The 17628-nt window shown below is 43.6% G+C and overlaps 1 protein-coding gene across 1 annotated transcript; it reads left to right on the top strand.

Moving 5' to 3' along the window:
* Positions 1-15988: 15988 nt before the first annotated feature.
* On the top strand, positions 15989-16826 carry hscb (HscB mitochondrial iron-sulfur cluster cochaperone). Its single transcript, XM_043719599.2, has one exon. It carries the CDS (start codon positions 16041-16043, stop codon positions 16824-16826), a length of 786 nt encoding a protein of 261 aa, XP_043575534.2. The 5' UTR covers positions 15989-16040.
* The last annotated feature ends 802 nt before the right edge of the window (positions 16827-17628 follow it).

Here is a 17628-nt window from a genome sequence, read left to right as displayed (position 1 = left end):
CAAAAACTCAACTGGATTCACCATATAAACGCAATGCCTACAAAAGCAAGTCAAAAGCTAAGAATACTGCAGTGACTAACTCATCTCCTGAGTGCCCAAAACCTGTTCACCATCTACAAGGCACAATTTGGGAGTGTGATGGAATACTCCCCACTTGCCTGGATGGATGCAGCTCCAACAACATTCAAGAAGCTCCACATCATCCAGGCCAAAGCAAACCACTTGATTGACACTGCATTCACAAGCACCCACTCCCACCACCAGCAGCGCTCAGTAGCAGCAGTGTGGAATACCTAAAAGATGCGCTGCAGAAATTCACCAAAGATATTTAGACTGCACCTTTCAAATCCACACTTCCAAAGACAAGGACAGCAGATACATGGGAAAATGATCTCCTGCAAATTCCCCTCCAACCTACTCACCATCCTAACTTGGAAATGTATCACTGCTCCTTCACTGTATGCAGGTCTAATCCTTGAATTCACTCCCTAAGGGCCAACCTATTGCACATGGATTGCAGTGGTTCAAGAAGGCAGCTCACCTCTATCTTCTCAAGGGCAATTAGGGATGGGTAATATTAGGCCAGCCAGTGACGCTCATGTTCCATGAGTGAGTTAAAAAATTCCCATCTGCCTCTGACAACCATTCACTCCCTCGCTTACCGAGAATCCATCTACCTCTGCCTTAAAGCAATTCAAAGACTCTGCTTCCACCATTTTTTGAGGAAGAGAGTTGTAAAGACTTACAATCGAAGAGAAAAAAAATTTCCACTTCTTTATCTTAAATGGGCAACACCTTATTTTTAAATATTGACTCCTCCTCATTCTAGATTTTCCCACAAAGGGAATTATCCTTTCCACATGCACCCCGTCAAAACCCCTCAGGATGTTATATGTTTCAAATGAGTCATCTCTTACTCTTCTAAACTCCAATGCGTAAAAGCTAGCCTGTCCAACATTTCCTCAGAAGACAACTGGCCTAACTTGTTCCATAATTCCAACCGACAATGATCCAATTCTGCCTATGTTATTTTTCCTGTTAGCCAGACAATTATCTATCCATGCCAAATCCTAACCATACACCATGGGCTTTTATTTTCTGCAATTAATCTTGATTACCAGGGGATGAACGATCACCAAGGGTCTGCAGAAATGTAGAGTTGAGCTTAAAATCAGATTAGCCATGATCTTATTGAATGGTAAAGCAAGCTCAAAGCACAGAGTGGGAGAAAGTGAGCAATGCAGATGCTGGAGATCAGAGTTGAAGAGTGTGGTGCTGGAAAAGCACAGCCAGTCAGGCAGCATCCGAGGAGCAGGAGAATCTATGTTTCGGGCATAAACCCTTCATCAGGAATGAGGGTTTGCCCAAGGAGGGTTTTCCTGAAGAAGGGCTAATGCCCGAAACGTCGATTCTCCTGTTCCCTAGATGCTGCCTGACTTGCTGCGCTTTTCCAGCAACACATTTCCATCTCTGATCTCCAGCATCTGCAGACCTCACTTTCTCCCCAAGGAGGGTCTTTGACTCAAAGCACAGTGTAGCCTACTGTTTTTCCTTGTTGATATGTTTGCTATGTTCTTTTATGAGGCCCCTGGAAATCTAATATCGGCCATCAATCAGTTTCACTTTACCCACAGCACACATTACTTCTTTAAAGAACTCCAGTAAGTTAGGTAAACACGATTTCTCTTTCACAAAAACATGTTCTCTCTGTTTGGTTACCTTGATTTTTTCCAAGTGTCCTGCTATAACATCTTTCAGAACAGCTTCTCACATCTTCACTTTGAAAGATGCTAGGATAACTAGCACGTAGTTTCCTCATCAGCCATTTCTTTTAGCATCCTAGGATGAAGTGTGTCAGGGGTGGGGACTTGTTAGCATACAGCTCCAACAGTTCGCTCAGTACCACTTCCCTTGTGATAGTAATTATCTTTATTTCCTCCCTCCATCTTCTGATTTCTGGGAAACTGCTTTATTCTATGTAGTGAAGACCAATGCAAAATATCTGTTCAATTAATCTACCATTTCCTTATTTCCATTATTAATATCCTAACCTCACTTTCTATAGGATCAATATTTACTTTGTTAAGTTTTCATGTCTAAATATTTGTAGCAAATCTTACTATCTGTTTGAGACTATATCTAACTTTCTCTCTTGTTACTTTTCCTCTCCTTACTGATCTTTTAATCATGCTTTGTTGTTTGTAATCTTCTTCAGTCTTCTGACCTGAGACCCATCTTTGTGCAATTATATGCTTTTTCTTTAAATTTGACACTTTCTTTAACTTCTTTTAACTCTCTTTGGAATTTTCATGCTTGTTGAATTATATCTACTATAGTGCTGAAATATTCCCTTAAATATGTTGGATGGAGTATAAAGGAAGAAGTAATTGGAGCTTGTCAGAAAAGTCAGGAGATAATCATTGATAATGATAATCATTATATAATAATCTACATATAGACTCAAAAAATCAGATGTGTAACTGTATTTTAAGAGTCCATAGAATATTTTTGGGTCGTTTTTTAGAACAAAGGGTAGGCTATAATCTCACTGGATCCCTACAGATTTATCCCTTATCCTCATCTGCCAGTTCACTTTATTTACTTGTTTTAATGCTCTTAAGAGTGCTGTTATTTAAGTTTAAAATACTAGTCATGGACCCTCTTGCCTCCTCCCTCAAACTGAAAGCAAAATTCAATCACATTATGATCACTGTGACCTATGGGAATTTCACAATGTGTCATTAATTAATCCTATTTCAGTACAAAACCGAATATTGCCTGCTGTCTGGATTGCTCCAGAATATGCTGCTCTCGGAAACTATTGCAAAAACATTCTATGAACTTCTCTTCCAGGCTCTTTTCCAGTCTGTCTACAGTTTAAAATACCCCATTTTATTGCTGTACATTTCTGATATGATTCCATATTTCTTCCTTCAAACTCCAGTCTCCTGTGTGGTTATTATTAGAGGGCCTATACAAGTAACATTTTGCCTTTATCATCTCTCATCTCAATTCAAACCACTTTTGTGTTTTGATTTCCTAAACCCAGTACCTCCTTTCCACATTTCCTAATTTGCTGTTCTTCCTAAATGTCCAATAATCTTTCATATTCAAGTTACAATCTATGATGTCCTGAGGCATCTCTGTAATGGTTATCATATCGTATTTATTTCTGTTTGCGCTACTGAGACTGCCATAGTGTTAAGAGTTTAGATGGCAAAGAATTTGTTAAGTGTGTACAAGAAAATTTTCTGATTCAATATGTGGATGTACCTACTAGAGAAGGTGCAAAACTTGACCTACTCTTGGGAAATAAGGCAGGGCAGGTGACTGTGGTGTCAGTGGGGGAGCACTTTGGGGCCAGCGACCATAATTCTATTCGTTTTAAAATAGTGATGGAAAAAGATAGACTGGATCTAAAAGGTGAAGTTCTAAATTGGGGGAAGGCTAATTTTGACAGTATTAGGCAAGAACTTTCAAAAGCTAATTGGGGGCAGTTGTTCGCAGGTAAAGGGATGGTTGAAAAATGGGAAACCTTCAGAAATGAGATAATAAGAATCCAGACACAGTATATTCCTTTTAGGGTGAAAGGAAAGGCTGGTAGATATAGGGAATGCTGGATGACTAAAGAAGTTGAGGGTTTGGTGAAGAAAAAGAAGGAAGCATATGTCAGGTATAGGCAAGACAGATCAAATGAATCATTAGAGTAAAAAGGTAGTAGGAGTATACCTAAGAGGGAAATCAGGAGGGAAAAAGGGAACATGAGATAGCTTTGGCAAATAGGGTTAAGGAGAATCCAAAGGTCTTTTACAAATACATTAAGGACAAAAGGGTAACTTGGGAGAGACTAGGGCCCCTCAAAGATCAGCAAGACGGCCTTTGTGTGGAGCCACAGGAAATGAACAGGATATTAAATGAGTATTTTGCATCAGTGTTTACTGTGGAAAAGGACATGGAAGATATAGATTGTAGGGAAAGAGTTGGTGACATCTTGAAAAATGTCCATATTACAGAGGAGGAAGTGCTGGATGTCTTGAAACATATAAAAGTGGATAAATCCCCAGAACCTGATCAGGTGTACCCGAGAACTCTGTGGGACACGAGGGAAGTGATTGTTGGACTTTTGCTGAGATATTTGTATCATCGATAGTCACAGATGAGGTGGCGGAAGACTGGAAGTTGGCTAATATGGTGTTTAAGCAGGGTGGTAAGGATAAGCAAGGGAACTATAGACCAGTGAGCCTGAAATTGGTCGTGGACAAGTTATTGGAGGGAATCCTGAGGGACAGGATGTACATGTATTTGGAAAGGCATGGACTGATTCAGGATAGTCAACATGGCTTTGTGCATGGGAAATCATGTCTCGCAAACTTGATTGAGTTTTTTGAAGAAGTAACAAAGAGGATTGATGAGGGCAAAGTGTTGGACGTGATCTATATGGACTTCAGTAAGGCGTTCAACAAGGTTCCCCATGGGAGACTGGTTAGCAAGGTTAGATCTCATGGAATACAGGGAGAACTAGCCATTTGGATACAAAACTGGATCAAAGGTAGAAGACAGAGGGTGGTGTTGAAGGGTTGTTTTACAGACTGGAGGCCTGTGACCAGTGGAGTGCCACAAGGATCAGTGCTGGGTCCACTGCTTTTCGTCATTTATATAAATGATTTGGATGAGAGCAAAAGAGGTATAGTTAGTAAGTTTGCAGACAACACCAAAATTGGAGGTGTAGTGGACAGCGAAGAAGATTACCTCAGATTGCAACAGGATCTTGATCAGATGGACCAATGGCTGAAGAGTGGCAGATGGAGTTTAATTTAGGTAAATGCAAGGTGCTGCATTTTGGGAAAACAAATCTTAGCAGGACTTATACACTTAATGGTAAGGTCCTAGGGAGTGTTACTGAACAAAGAGACCTTGGAGTGCAGGTTCATAGCTCCTTGAAAGTCGAGTCGCAGGTGGATAGGATAGTGAAGAAGGCATTTGGTATGCTTTCCTTTATTGGTCAGAGTATTGAGTACAGGAGTTGGGAGGTCATGTTGCAGCTGTATAGGGTATTGGTTACGGCACTTTTGGAATATTGCGTACAATTCTGGTTTCGTTCCTATGAAGGATATTGTGAAACTTGAAAGGGTTCAGAAAGGATTTACAAGGATGTTGCCAGGGTTGCAGGATTTGAGCTACAGGGAGAGGTAGAATATGCTGGGGCTGTTTTCACTGGAGCGTCAGAGGCTGAGGGGTGACCTTATAGAGGTTTACAAAATCATGAGGGACATGGATAGGGTAAATAGACAAGATCTTTTCCCTGGGTTGGGGAGTCCAGAACAAGAGGGCATAGATTTAGGGTGAGAGGGGAAAGATATAAAAAAGACCTAAGGGGCAATTTTTTCACAAAGAGGGTGGTATGTGTATGGAATGAGCTGCCAGACGAAGTGGTGGAGACTAGTACGATTGCAATATTTAAGAGGCATTTGGATGGGTATATGAATAGGAAGGGTTTGGAGGGATATGGCCAGGTGCTGGCAGTTGGGACAAGATTGGATTGGGACATCTGGTCGGCATGGACGGGTTGGACCAAAGGGTCTGTTTCCGTGCTGTGTATCTCTATGATCTAATTCATCTGTTTTGTTCCAAATATAAGTTGAAAATCACACAACACCAGGTTATAGTCCAACAGGTTATTTGGGAGTGCTGCACCTTTATCAGGTAGTTAGTGGGGCAGGATCATAGGACACAAAATTTATAGTGAAAGATCAAAGTTCATACAATTGATGTATTGAACAAACCTAGATTGCTGTTAAGTCTTAATCATTTAGAATGAGTTGCTGGTTTCAATTAATTAATATGTAAATCCCAGAACTTCTTTCAAATTACATTCCCAAGATAACTTAAGGTTTTAGAGAAAAAATATATCTCAGCTCAGACAATGCAGTAAAGGTTTGAGGTTAGGGTCTGTCTGCATTCCAACCGTGAGTCAGATTGGTTTTATTTCCAAGGTAGGAATTTATAAAATGCCACATGGACTGACTGCCTACAGATTATGTGCTTTTTGAATAAAATTGAATGTAGCTGCAAATATAAATCTGCAAGTGCAAATTCACCCCATAGACTTATATGTATGTGTGCATGTATGTGCGTATGAGGGAGAGAGAGAATATGTGTGTGTGTGAGAGAGAGTGAGTGAGTGTGCATGCACACACACATATAGGTATATGGGGTAATTTGCGTTTGCAGATTTATATTTACAGATACATCTATTTTATTCAAAAAGCATAATCTGTAGGCAGTCTTCCATGTGACATGTTTTAAATTCCTGTGTTGGAAATAGACCCAGTCTGACTCAAGGTTGGAAGACAGACAGATTCTAACCTTGCACCTTTGATGCATTGTCTGAGCTGCGGTGTCACCTTTTTTTTATGAAACCTTAAGTTATCTTGGTAATGTGACTTGAAAGAAGTTCTGAAATTTACATATTCATTAATCGAAACCTCAACCCAATCTAAGTGATGAAGACTTAACAGCAATCTAGGTTTGTTCAATACATTGCATCAGTTGTGTGAACACTTTGACCTTTTACTCTAAATTCTGTGTCCTTTGATCTTCCCCACGAGCTAAGTGATGAAGGAGCAGCACTCAACAATGCTTGTAGACAATAGATAATAGGTGCAGGAGTAGGCCATTCTGCCCTTCGAGCCTGCACCACCAATCATTATGATCATGGATGATCATCCTCAATCAGTATCCTGTTCCTGCCTTATCCCCATAACCCTTGATTCCACTATTCTTGAGAGCTCTATCCAACTCTTTCTTAAACGAATCCAGAGACTGGGCCTCCACTGTCTTCTGGGGCAGAGCATTCCAGACACCCACCACTCTCTGGGTGAAGAAGTTTCTCCTCATCTCTGTCCTAAATGGCCTACCCCTTATTTTTAAGCTGTGTCCTCTGGTTCGGGACTCAACCATCAGCGGAAACATGTTTCCTGCCTCCAAAGTGTCCAATCCTTTAATAATCTTATACGTCTCAATCAGATCCCCTCTCAGTCTTCTAAACTCAAGGGTATACAAGCCCAGTCGGTCCAATCTTTCAACATAAGATAGTCCCGCCATTCCAGGAATTGACCTCGTGAACCTAAGCTGCACTCCCTCAATAGCCAGAATGTCTTTCCTCAAATTTGGAGACCAGAACTGCACATAATATTCCAGGTGCGGTCTCACCAGGGCCCTGTACAGCTGCAGAAGAATTTCTTTGCTTCTATACTCAATCCCTCTTGTTATGAAGGACAGCATGCTATTAGCTTCCTTCACGGCATGCTTGCCTTCATTGACTGGTACTTTAAAATAAACCGGTTGGACTATGTGAGAAACAAAAGCTCACTCACTTCAATAATTTCAGTCCGAGACCAAAAATCTGAAACAGTGTCGTTTATTTGTACACTTGCAAGTGGGTGCCATGTCTAATGCCAGGTAAGGCAATGACAAATGCACATCAAATCCAACAAACTCTCGAAATTTATACAGTTTGAATCCCCATATTTTTTTCTTATTCCATTGTTTGCCCCCATCCTCCGCTTACGTCATTCATTTCCTTAAGACTGATCCCACAACTTCTGTTTATCCGGCCTTGTCCGTGACAAATGCCTATCTCTGGCCCCCCCATAAGGTTGTTTGACGTCATCCCATCCTTTGCTTACCATTATCTACTCCCTCCATCTGCGCTGCCCCTCACAGCATCTTATCACTAAGCCCTTTTAATTGGGGTTTGTTCCTGTGTCTCTGTACAAGTGGGAAACAGATGTTTATAAAGGCCTCTTTTCACAGCATTTTATCTAGTGCCTGTATTTCTACCATTGTTCTGTAATCACGTCTCATGCTGACATATCATTTTTAACGGATTATATACTTCCTCTATGTAGTTCCCATTCTTGTTAACTCAGCTCTTAGCTGAGAAACAATCACAGACTAATGTGAATTCATTTACTCTGTATCAGAACTTATAATTTGCAGAAATAACATTAATTCATCTATATCCCACAATTTCCCCTTTTTCTTTTCATTACCATTTGTTATCTTCTGCATTTTTGTCTCTTTTTGTTTAAACATCGTTCCCAAAATTCGCAAGCATCATTTCAGAGATTTCATCCATCTTGGTTTCACTCATTTCCTCATTATTTAGCCGATAAAGTTCCTCTGTCTGATTCCCTCTTAGGGGCACCTGTTTCATCAAGGCCGTTTCAATCAGTCTTTGGGTGAGCCCTCGTATACAGGGTATGACACAACAGCCAATGGCCACCAATACCCCGACTACTACTATCAGGGAAATAAGGATAGAAACCACCACCCCCTTCTATTTTCCAAACCAGGATTCAAGCCATCCCGTGAGAGATGTGTCTACTCCTGAATTCTCAGCCAGTTCCTCTGCTAAAGTAGTCAATCCCCGTAAGGCCGAGTAATTGAACCATCAGGCGCAGTATTATTAGGAATAAAGGTACAATAGCTTCCTCCTAACATCACACACACCCCCCCTTTTCTGCTAATATCATATCAAGGGCTATTCTGTTTTCCCATGCCATCCTACTTGTTGCATCAAACTGTTCTGATAATCCTTTAACCGCATCTCTTGTATAATTTATAAATCGCTGCTGATTATAAAAAAATGTAATTTATCCAATCTACATTTTTATTAATTGTTACCCACCAAAAGAGAGCTGACTCAAAGCCTGCTGCAATCTGGTTACGAGCTTTGAATTCATCAAGTACTCCCCTAGGGACTCCTACCGAGTCGAGATAAATCCTGTCATCAAAAGAAGTATCTAACAGTAATCTCTTACCCCTTCCCTTTTTCCCTACGATTTTTTTCCTTCTCAAATGCCAAGGTACAATTGCACATATCCCTCTCCAATCTGGACGTAGGGTGGGTCTCAATATTTTGCCTCCACAGTACCACCACAGATCCGCTCGGGGAACCTTTAGTGCTGAGTAGTTCCCTCCCTTCTCCGTTTCGGTAACATTCTTAATCTCTGTACATAATTCCAGCTCCCCCAAATCTCTCGATCAACTTGTACCTTGCCTGCGCACACACAATGTGTGATTTCTAACTGCGGCGGAAAATGTGGGGGTAACTTTTGCATCTTTCTCTCCAAGGGAGGGAACATTAGAGATAGGGAGGTACAATTCCTATCATTCCATGCAGTCTCATCCTGATACAGGGCTATCATACATTTCATGCCCTTCCTGTCTTGCTTCCACCCGAGCGGAAAGGGAACCACCTGGGCCACTGGCCTACCGGAGGCACGTGCATAGCAATTGCTTTTGTTCAGACCTTTTTATAGTATAGCTGGAAATGTGTTGCTGGAAAAGCGCAGCAGGTCAGGCAGCATCCAGGGAACAGGAGAATCGACGTTTCGGGCATAAGCCCTTCTTCAGGCTTATGCCCGAAACGTCGATTCTCCTGTTCCCTGGATGCTGCCTGACCTGCTGCGCTTTTCCAGCAACACATTTCCAGCTCTGATCTCCAGCATCTGCAGACCTCACTTTCTCCTTTTTATAGTATACTTTACCCATTCAACCCAGGCATTTGCATCCCCGTACCCAGTTTCTATCTTGATGGTCTGTTTCAAGTCTTTTACCTTTATAATTTTTTACTACTTTAGGATCATCGGGAGGGGTGAAATGTTGTATCTCATTATCCAGTAATTCTACCCGTTTTTCCTGTCCTACGCTAATTTGAAAACAACAGCCCACGAACTCCTTCCCATTTGTTTTCATTTCAATCCCAAATGTTTCATTTAATTGTATCTCATAAGTGCCCCCCCCACCCCCCAGAATTGCTTCGTGCCATGTGATTTTCCTTATCGTTAAGTATATTGGGTTACACTTCTTATCGAGACAATCGCGAGCTGGTCGGAAGGGGGCCCGGTGTACTGTGATGAGACCATTATACCAGGTACCATCCCCGAGGCCATCCCCATAAGACTTAAGATGTATCTCTGAGCTGCGGTATTGTCTCTGATTAGCTACATTCCCACAATTTACTAAGCTGCATGCATCAGTGTCTATTACTTGTGGATTATCAGACTCAGGATCCGTTAATAATACAAATGAAAATGATATTTGACAAAATCCCAATACCAAGAGGGCTAGCATCATAACTCTAAGCATTCCCAGTATTCTAATCATCATGCTGAAGCACAAAAAGGCTTAATATACAATCTTACTGAAATAATCCCGCGCTCGCGCTGCCACTGTATAGTCAGTTACTCAAAGTCTCTTTAGTCTGAGTTTCAGCGGGTCTTGCGTTGATTCGGCTGTCCAGACTTCTTCCTCAACTGGAGGGTCCACAGGCCCTTTGATCCGAGTGTAATGAGTCCAGCCTTTTTCCGCCGTCCTTATTGCCGTTTCGGTAGTCAAAAGAGCCTGGTACGGCCCTTCCCAGTCCGGCTGCAATTTAGTCTCTGTCCATGATTTTACTAAGACCCAATCTCCTGGCCGGATGGGGTGAACAGCGAATTCAAGGGGCGGAGTCTGTGCCAATAGACCCTGTTTTCTGAGGAAAGATAAAGAGGAGGACAAGCCCAGTATATACTTCTTTAAAAACAAATCTTTAGTTTCGGGAATTGGCAATTCTCCATTCGTTCCCAGATAAGGTAATCCAAATAAGATTTCATAGGGGGATAATCCCAAATCTTTCCTCCGCCAAGGGACAAGCCCAAAAGGCATCCTTTAAATCTATCACACTAAACCATCTGTGGTCATGAGGGATCTTACTTAATAATGTATAGGGGTTTGGCACCACTGGGTGCCTGATCTGTACTATTCGATTTAATGTTCTCAAATCCTGCACCAATCGATAAGTTCCATCAGATTTCCGCACTGGTAGAATTGGGGTATTATAAGGAGACATACATGGCTCTAACAGTCCATCTCTAATCAGTCCCTCAATTACTGGCTGCAGTCCTCGTTTACCTTCTATGGAAATAGGGTATTGTGTTCACAGACAACGTCCCCTTTCCGTTTTAAATTTATTAAAAGGGGAGGGATCTGTAGTTTTCCACGATTCCCTTGTCTAGCCCATACAATAGGGTCTATCTCTCTCTCTGCATCCTCTGTCAACATTGCCAGTTGTACAACTAATTCTTTTTCCTGAATTCCAATCTCCATCCTAAGAGGATAATTAAGTCTCTCCCTAGTAAGTTACTTCCTATATCAGGGATATACAGCAGCTCCCCTGTGACCCTATCCTTAGGATCTTCTATCATCATAGGTTTAAATACTGGAACAGTAAATGCTTCCCCTTTTACCCCCGAAACAGTAATTGATCGTATTGACATTTCTGCTTTCTTTGGTTTAAAATTCAGCGATGACCGTGCTGCCTCCGTATCTACTAGGGAGATTACCTCCTCCCTACACGGTCCCACCTTCAAGTTTATCAAGGGTTCCTGGTGGGCCCCTGAGGGCAGGAACCCCTGACACCCCTATTCTTCATCAAAATTCATAAGCGGAATTGCCCTTTCTTCCCTTTGTAGATCAGGACACTCCCGCTTAAAATGCCCTATCTTTCCACAATAATAGCATCCTGCCTGTGGAGACTTCCATCTCTGCCCCTGTCGCTCGAACCCTCTATCAAATGCTCTCCCTTGTCCTCTCCCTCTCCCTCTCCCTCTCTGTCCTACATGCTGCCACCCACCACTCCGGTTGCTCACTGTTGGTTCCATTCTCCCCTTAACTACCTCATCAACCGTAGCTACCATCATTTTCACCTTCTGTTTTTGTCTCTCATCCTCCCTCTTTACAAACACTTTCTGTGCCTCTCTTAACAATTCATCTAATGGTTTTTCACTCCACCCTTCTATCTTCTGTATCTTTCTCTGTATGTCTGGCCATGCCTTTGTCACAAAATGTACTTTCAAAAGACCCTGTGCCACTGGGTTCTCAGGGTTCATTCCAGAATATTTCCGCATTGAGTCCCTTAATCTTTGCAAGCAAGCTGAGGGAGTCTCATCTTTCTCCTGTCTAACTTCAAAGGCTTTAGTCAAATTCTGTGACTTTGGAACTGCCTCTCTTATTCCTTTTAGAATCAGGTCTTTCAATTCCCTCATTTCTTCTCTATGCTCCGGGTTTTGGTTTTCCCACTGGGGGTCTTTGAGGGGAAACTTCACCTCTCCCTGTCCAGCATCCCCATCTCCAATCGGGTGTTCCCTGTCCCATATTTTAATAGCAGCTCCCCGTATAAGTCCCCTTTCCTCCCCAGTAAATAGTATATTCAAAATAGACATTAACTCAGCCCAGGTATACAGACTGGGCCCCAGAAATTGATCAATTTGTTCAGACAACCCCACCGGATCTTCAACCAGGACCTTCATTTCCTTTTTAAATGTCCTGACCTCCCCACTAGTGAGGGGGGCACTTACAAACCCAATCTCTTTGTCCCCTATGGGTACTTCCCGAAGGGGATAAGTCGTTACATTCTTCCCCTTTTTCTTTTAAAAGAAATATTGTAATATTTCTAGCTCCCCATAACTTCAAACATCAATTCGTCAATACCAATTCATCAATTCATGCTTGACTAACCTTTAAAGCCTGTTCCTAACTTATAAATATATTTATATATTTACGTTCATTTCTTCAGTATTTAATAGTTAAAATGCAAAATGCATACAGTTCCCAATTTTGCAATTCACTGTAATTACCCAGTTTTAGTCCTTTAATTTAAATCCAAAATTAGTTTTCTTAAATAGTCCTGACCAATCATTGCTCAATTACAATACTATAGGTCGTAAAATAATCAGCGTCCAGGGAACAGGAGATTCGACGTTTCGGGCACAGGCCCTTCTTCAGCATTCCTGAAGAAGGGCCTGTGCCCGAAACGTCGAATCTCCTGTTCCCTGGATGCTGCCTGACCTGCTGTGCTGTTCCAGCAATAAAGTTTCAACTTTGATCTCCAGCATCTGCAGACCTCACTTTCTCCTCGTAAAATAATCAGAGCTGCCTTAAAAGAATTTGTCTACTCAAGTTTTAAAAAAACTTCTAATGCATGAACAATGGCTGAATCCAAGGTCACAGATATTAACCATAGAATTTTGCTTTTACTACAATCTAATGTTGAACTGAAACTTCAACTGTCCTCCATAAATCGCTTTTATGTAAAGATAAAAGAGATTAGTTAGAAACTGATACTAAGGCAGTCATGATCTGTAAAAAGAACAGGAGTTATCATTCTTTTTTTCATAATCTCGATAGAATCCTTAACCTTAAAAGAAATCATGTTAAGTTTCCATAATAAAAATCAGATTCAAAACAGTCCTGGAACTCAAGCTCCAGGGAATAAAACACAAACATTCAATCACCAACAAACAAATGTTCACTCAAACCAAATCACAAAGAGTTAAACTTCCTACCAGCTGTACAACTCTTTTCATTCTCTCTCTCTCTCTCGCACATTGACATAAAATTTAGATATTTACAAACCCAGTCTTCGTCCGATCTGTACTTTGACCAGAAGACAGCGGGACGAAGAATGGATTCCTTAGTCCGTACAAAGCAACAATATTTAATCATCTTTCTCCATTGTACAAGTATTATTTTGCCAATTAAACAACATCCTGCCCAAAGGACTTTCCGGAGGTATGTTGTAAGGGACCCCGCCTCCATTTCCATTGCCTTTTCCTTACTTTGTTTTCCTGGAGGCTTTTTCCTCACCCACAGCACAATCCATATTGAGTTCCTTCGTTAGTCCCTTATTAACTACTAAAACTCAATCCCGGCCACCAAGGCAATACTTAATAGTCAATTTTCTTACCCTGGTCTGTGCACAGAGTTGCCTGGCCCCGTTTTTCCGTATTGTCTATCAACCTCCTATCACAGTCTGATTCAGATGTCTCTCTTGTAGGATTCACACCAGTCACCCAAGGGAGCAGACCAAACCAGGACACGAGACCGCTCCTCAATGGGGAACGGGACGCGCCTTCCCAGTGTCCAAGGCCAGCCACTCCCCCCAGCGATGGAAGAAAACCCCGGACGAGCCCCCAATTGTGAGAAACAAAAGCTCACTCACTTCAATAATTTCAGTCCGAGACCAAAAATCTGAAACAGTGTCGTTTATTTGTACACTTGCAAGTGGGTGCCATGTCTAATGCCAGGTAAGGCAATGACAAATGCACATCAAATCCCCATATTTTTTTCTTATTCCATTGTTTGAATCCCTATTTTTTTTCTTATTCCATTGTTTGCCCCCATCCTCCGCTTACGTCATTCATTTCCTTAAGACTGATCCCACAACTTCTGTTTATCCGGCCTTGTCCGTGACAAATGCCTATCTCTGGCCCCCCCATAAGGTTGTTTGACGTCATCCCATCCTTTGCTTACTATTATCTACTCCCTCCATCTGCGCTGCCCCTCACAGCATCTTATCACTAAGCCCTTTTAATTGGGGTTTGTTCCTGTGTCTCTGTACAAGTGGGAAACAGATGTTTATAAAGGCCTCTTTTCACAGCATTTTATCTAGTGCCTGTATTTCTACCATTGTTCTGTAATCACGTCTCATGCTGACATATCATTTTTAACGGATTATATACTTCCTCTATGTAGTTCCCATTCTTGTTAACTCAGCTCTTAGCTGAGAAACAATCACAGACTAATGTGAATTCATTTACTCTGTATCAGAACTTATAATTTGCAGAAATAACATTAATTCATCTATATCCCACAGACTATAACCTGGTATTGAGTGATTTTCAACTTTGTCCACCCCAGTCCAAAACTGGCACCTCCATATCATGGGTTCCAAATATGGCATGTATTTGGGGTCGCATGGTGACTCAATGCTGCCATACAGCGCCAAGGTCCCAGGGTTGATTCCACCCTCGGGCAACTATCTTTGTGGAGTTTGCACATTCTCCCTATGTCTGCGTTTCCTGCAGGTGATCTGGTTTCCGCCCACACTCAAAGATGTGCAAGGTAGATTGATTGGTCATGCTAAATTGCCCATTGTGTCAAGGGGTGTGCAGGCTGGATGGAGTAGCCATAGGGAAATGCAGGGTTATTGGGTTTGGGTATGGGAGGTGAGATACTCTTTGGAGGGCAGTGTGGACCTGATGAGTCGAAAGACCTGCTTCCACATTGCAGGGATTCAATTATTTGGATGCTGAGTCTCTAGTTTTGTCCTTTTGCATTTTTATAACCTTATCTGTCGACTTACTCTGAGATGTACTCTCAAACACTTCTTCTCATTCCACATATTAGTACCTTTCTCTCTTGCCTTGTCTTTACACCTATTACATCTTCCCAAATTTGACTACATCACTAAAATAAGTCTGCTGATTTCAAACCTGACTTGCTTGATGGATCAAAAAGCTGACAGGAGGGGGTGATCTTTTTCGTGGGGAACACTATATTACTTTTCAATTTTAGAACAGGATACTGTAATCTCAAGCAACAATATTAAACACCTCAAAGAAAGCCACTTGCAGAGGTTTGAGGGGAACTAAGTTAAATGGACAAAAGAAATGTTGGTAAACGAATCACAAGAAGTGAGGAAATAATGCAAAATGGTAAACATCTCATTTATTTAAAATGGAATCTCAGCAAAGATGGCCTATGAGAAATGAGGCATGGGAGGGGTCAAAAGGAGAAGAGGTGGGGTGGGGTGCAGTTGGCGAAAGTATGTAGAAAAGGGAGGGGAAGAAGATGGAAAAGGTGGAGAAGGGTATCAGGGAGAGGAGAGGAGAGGAGAGGCAAGGCAGAAGAGAGTGAGGCGGAAGAGAAGGGCAAGTGGGAGGAATGGGTTGGTAGATTATGGGTGAAGGAAGTGGAGAATAGTGTGGGAAAAGGGGAAGGAAGGGAACGAGGAAAGGGGTTGGTGGAGGGAGAAGGGAAGGGAATGTGAGGAGGGAAGAGAAAGGTGGAAGTGAAGTGGGTGGAGGTGAGGGGTGAGGAAGGATATATAGGGGAGGGGTTGTGAAGAGGGAAGGAGAAGGAAGGTGCGGAAGGATATTCAAAAATGACGTGTCGGTGACATACAGGGCGTTGCTGATTGGTTGGTTTGAACGATGCTGCGCGGGCTGCTCCGGCGCGTGGCTCCAACCGTCACCTTCAGGTTGGAGGCCCCCACCCTCCGGGCCCTCTCCCCGGGGACATCCCTCTCGTCCCGGGCCCTCTCCCCCCGGGCCTCCAGGCCTCTCTCCTGGGCCGCAGCCTGTCCGCTCCGCGCTTTCTGCAGCGGGTCAGGCGGCTGCTGGCGGTGTGGGGCGGAGCGGGCCTCCGGGGAGGAAGGGGCGGCGGCCTTTTTCTGCCCGTCCTGCCGCGCCTTGCAGCCCCCGGACCGGCGCCGCGACTACTTCCAGCTGCTGGGCCTCCGGCGCCGCTACCGCCTGGATGTCGAGCAGCTGCGGCGGAGCGTGCGGCGCCTCCAGCGGGAGCTGCACCCGGACAACTTCAGCCGCGGCTCCGAGGACGAGCGCCGCTTCTCGGAGGAGCAGTCGGCGTTGGTGAACGAGGCGTACGGGACGCTGCTGAGGCCTCTGTCCCGGGGCGTGTACCTCCTGCGGCTGGAGTTACCGGGGGAAGCCGGCCTCGGGGAGGGACTGGAGAGCGGGGAGGATCCCACCTTCCTGGCCGCCGTCCTGCGCCTCAACGAGCGGCTGGAGGAGGCCCGGGGCCCGGAGGAGATCGGGCAGGTGTCCGAGGAGGTGGAGGCCCGGCTCCGGGAGCTGGACGGGGATGTGGCCCGGGCCTTCGAGGGGGGACGCCCGCGGGATGCCCTGCCGCTGCTGAAGCAGATGCGATACTGGAGCAGCCTCGGGGATCGGATAAAGGAGCGTTTGCTGCCCCGCTGAGAGGCCGCCGGGGTACGGTATCACATCCTGGCGTTAGGAAACCTGGTCACAACCCGTTCCCCATCTGGGCCCAATTGCTCTTCCATATCTCTGTTTCCAGGCCGTAGCGTTCCCGAAATGATTGCGGAGGGGATTTGTACAAGAGATACTTGTGTGTGTCTGTGTAGTTTTGATCTCCTTACTTGAGGTAGCAAGAGTCACAGAACAGTACAGCACAGGATGTGCCCAAAATGTTATGCAGAACTCAGTGCCAAATTAATCTTAATTCCTTCTGCCTGCCCTTGGTCCATTTCTTGCATATTAATATGCTTATCTGAAAGCCCCTCTAACGACCCCTCCATCCCTAGCAGTGTTCCAGATTCCTACCTCGCTTTTAATTTTAAAAAAAGTGCCCCCCGCCTCAAATTCCACCCACCCGCCCCCATACATGTCCCCAGGTATTAGACATTTCAACTCTTTGGCGGGGAAAAGATTCTGACCATCAACCCTATCTATGCACCTCATAATTTTACAGACTTCTATCAGGTCTCCCCTCTGCCACTCCAGAAAAGAGAACTTGAGTTTTTCTCTCCTCACCTTGTAGATCATACCTGTAATCCAGACAAGCCTCTTTCATTCCTGATAAAGGGCTTTTGCCCGAAACATCGATTTACCTGCTCCTCAGATGCTGCCTGACCTGCTGTGCTTTTCCAGCACCACTCTAATCTAGACTCTGACCTCCAGCATCTGCAGTCCTCACTTTTGCCAAACATCCTGGTAAACCTCTTCTGCACCCTCTCCAAAGTCTGCCCATCCTTGAAAT

Source organism: Chiloscyllium plagiosum, unplaced genomic scaffold (assembly GCF_037043375.1).
Source record: "Chiloscyllium plagiosum isolate Xiang-an unplaced genomic scaffold, Cpla_swu_hap1 HiC_scaffold_34, whole genome shotgun sequence".
NCBI lineage: Eukaryota > Metazoa > Chordata > Chondrichthyes > Orectolobiformes > Hemiscylliidae > Chiloscyllium > Chiloscyllium plagiosum.
Note: the sequence above shows the minus strand (reverse complement) of the source record. Positions and strands in the feature narration are given on the sequence as shown.

What these genes read in the sequence shown, in the direction of transcription:
- hscb (XM_043719599.2), top strand. Translation starts at nt 16,041, where the DNA reads ATGCTGCGCGGGCTGCTCCGGCGCGTGGCTCCAACCGTCACCTTCAGG.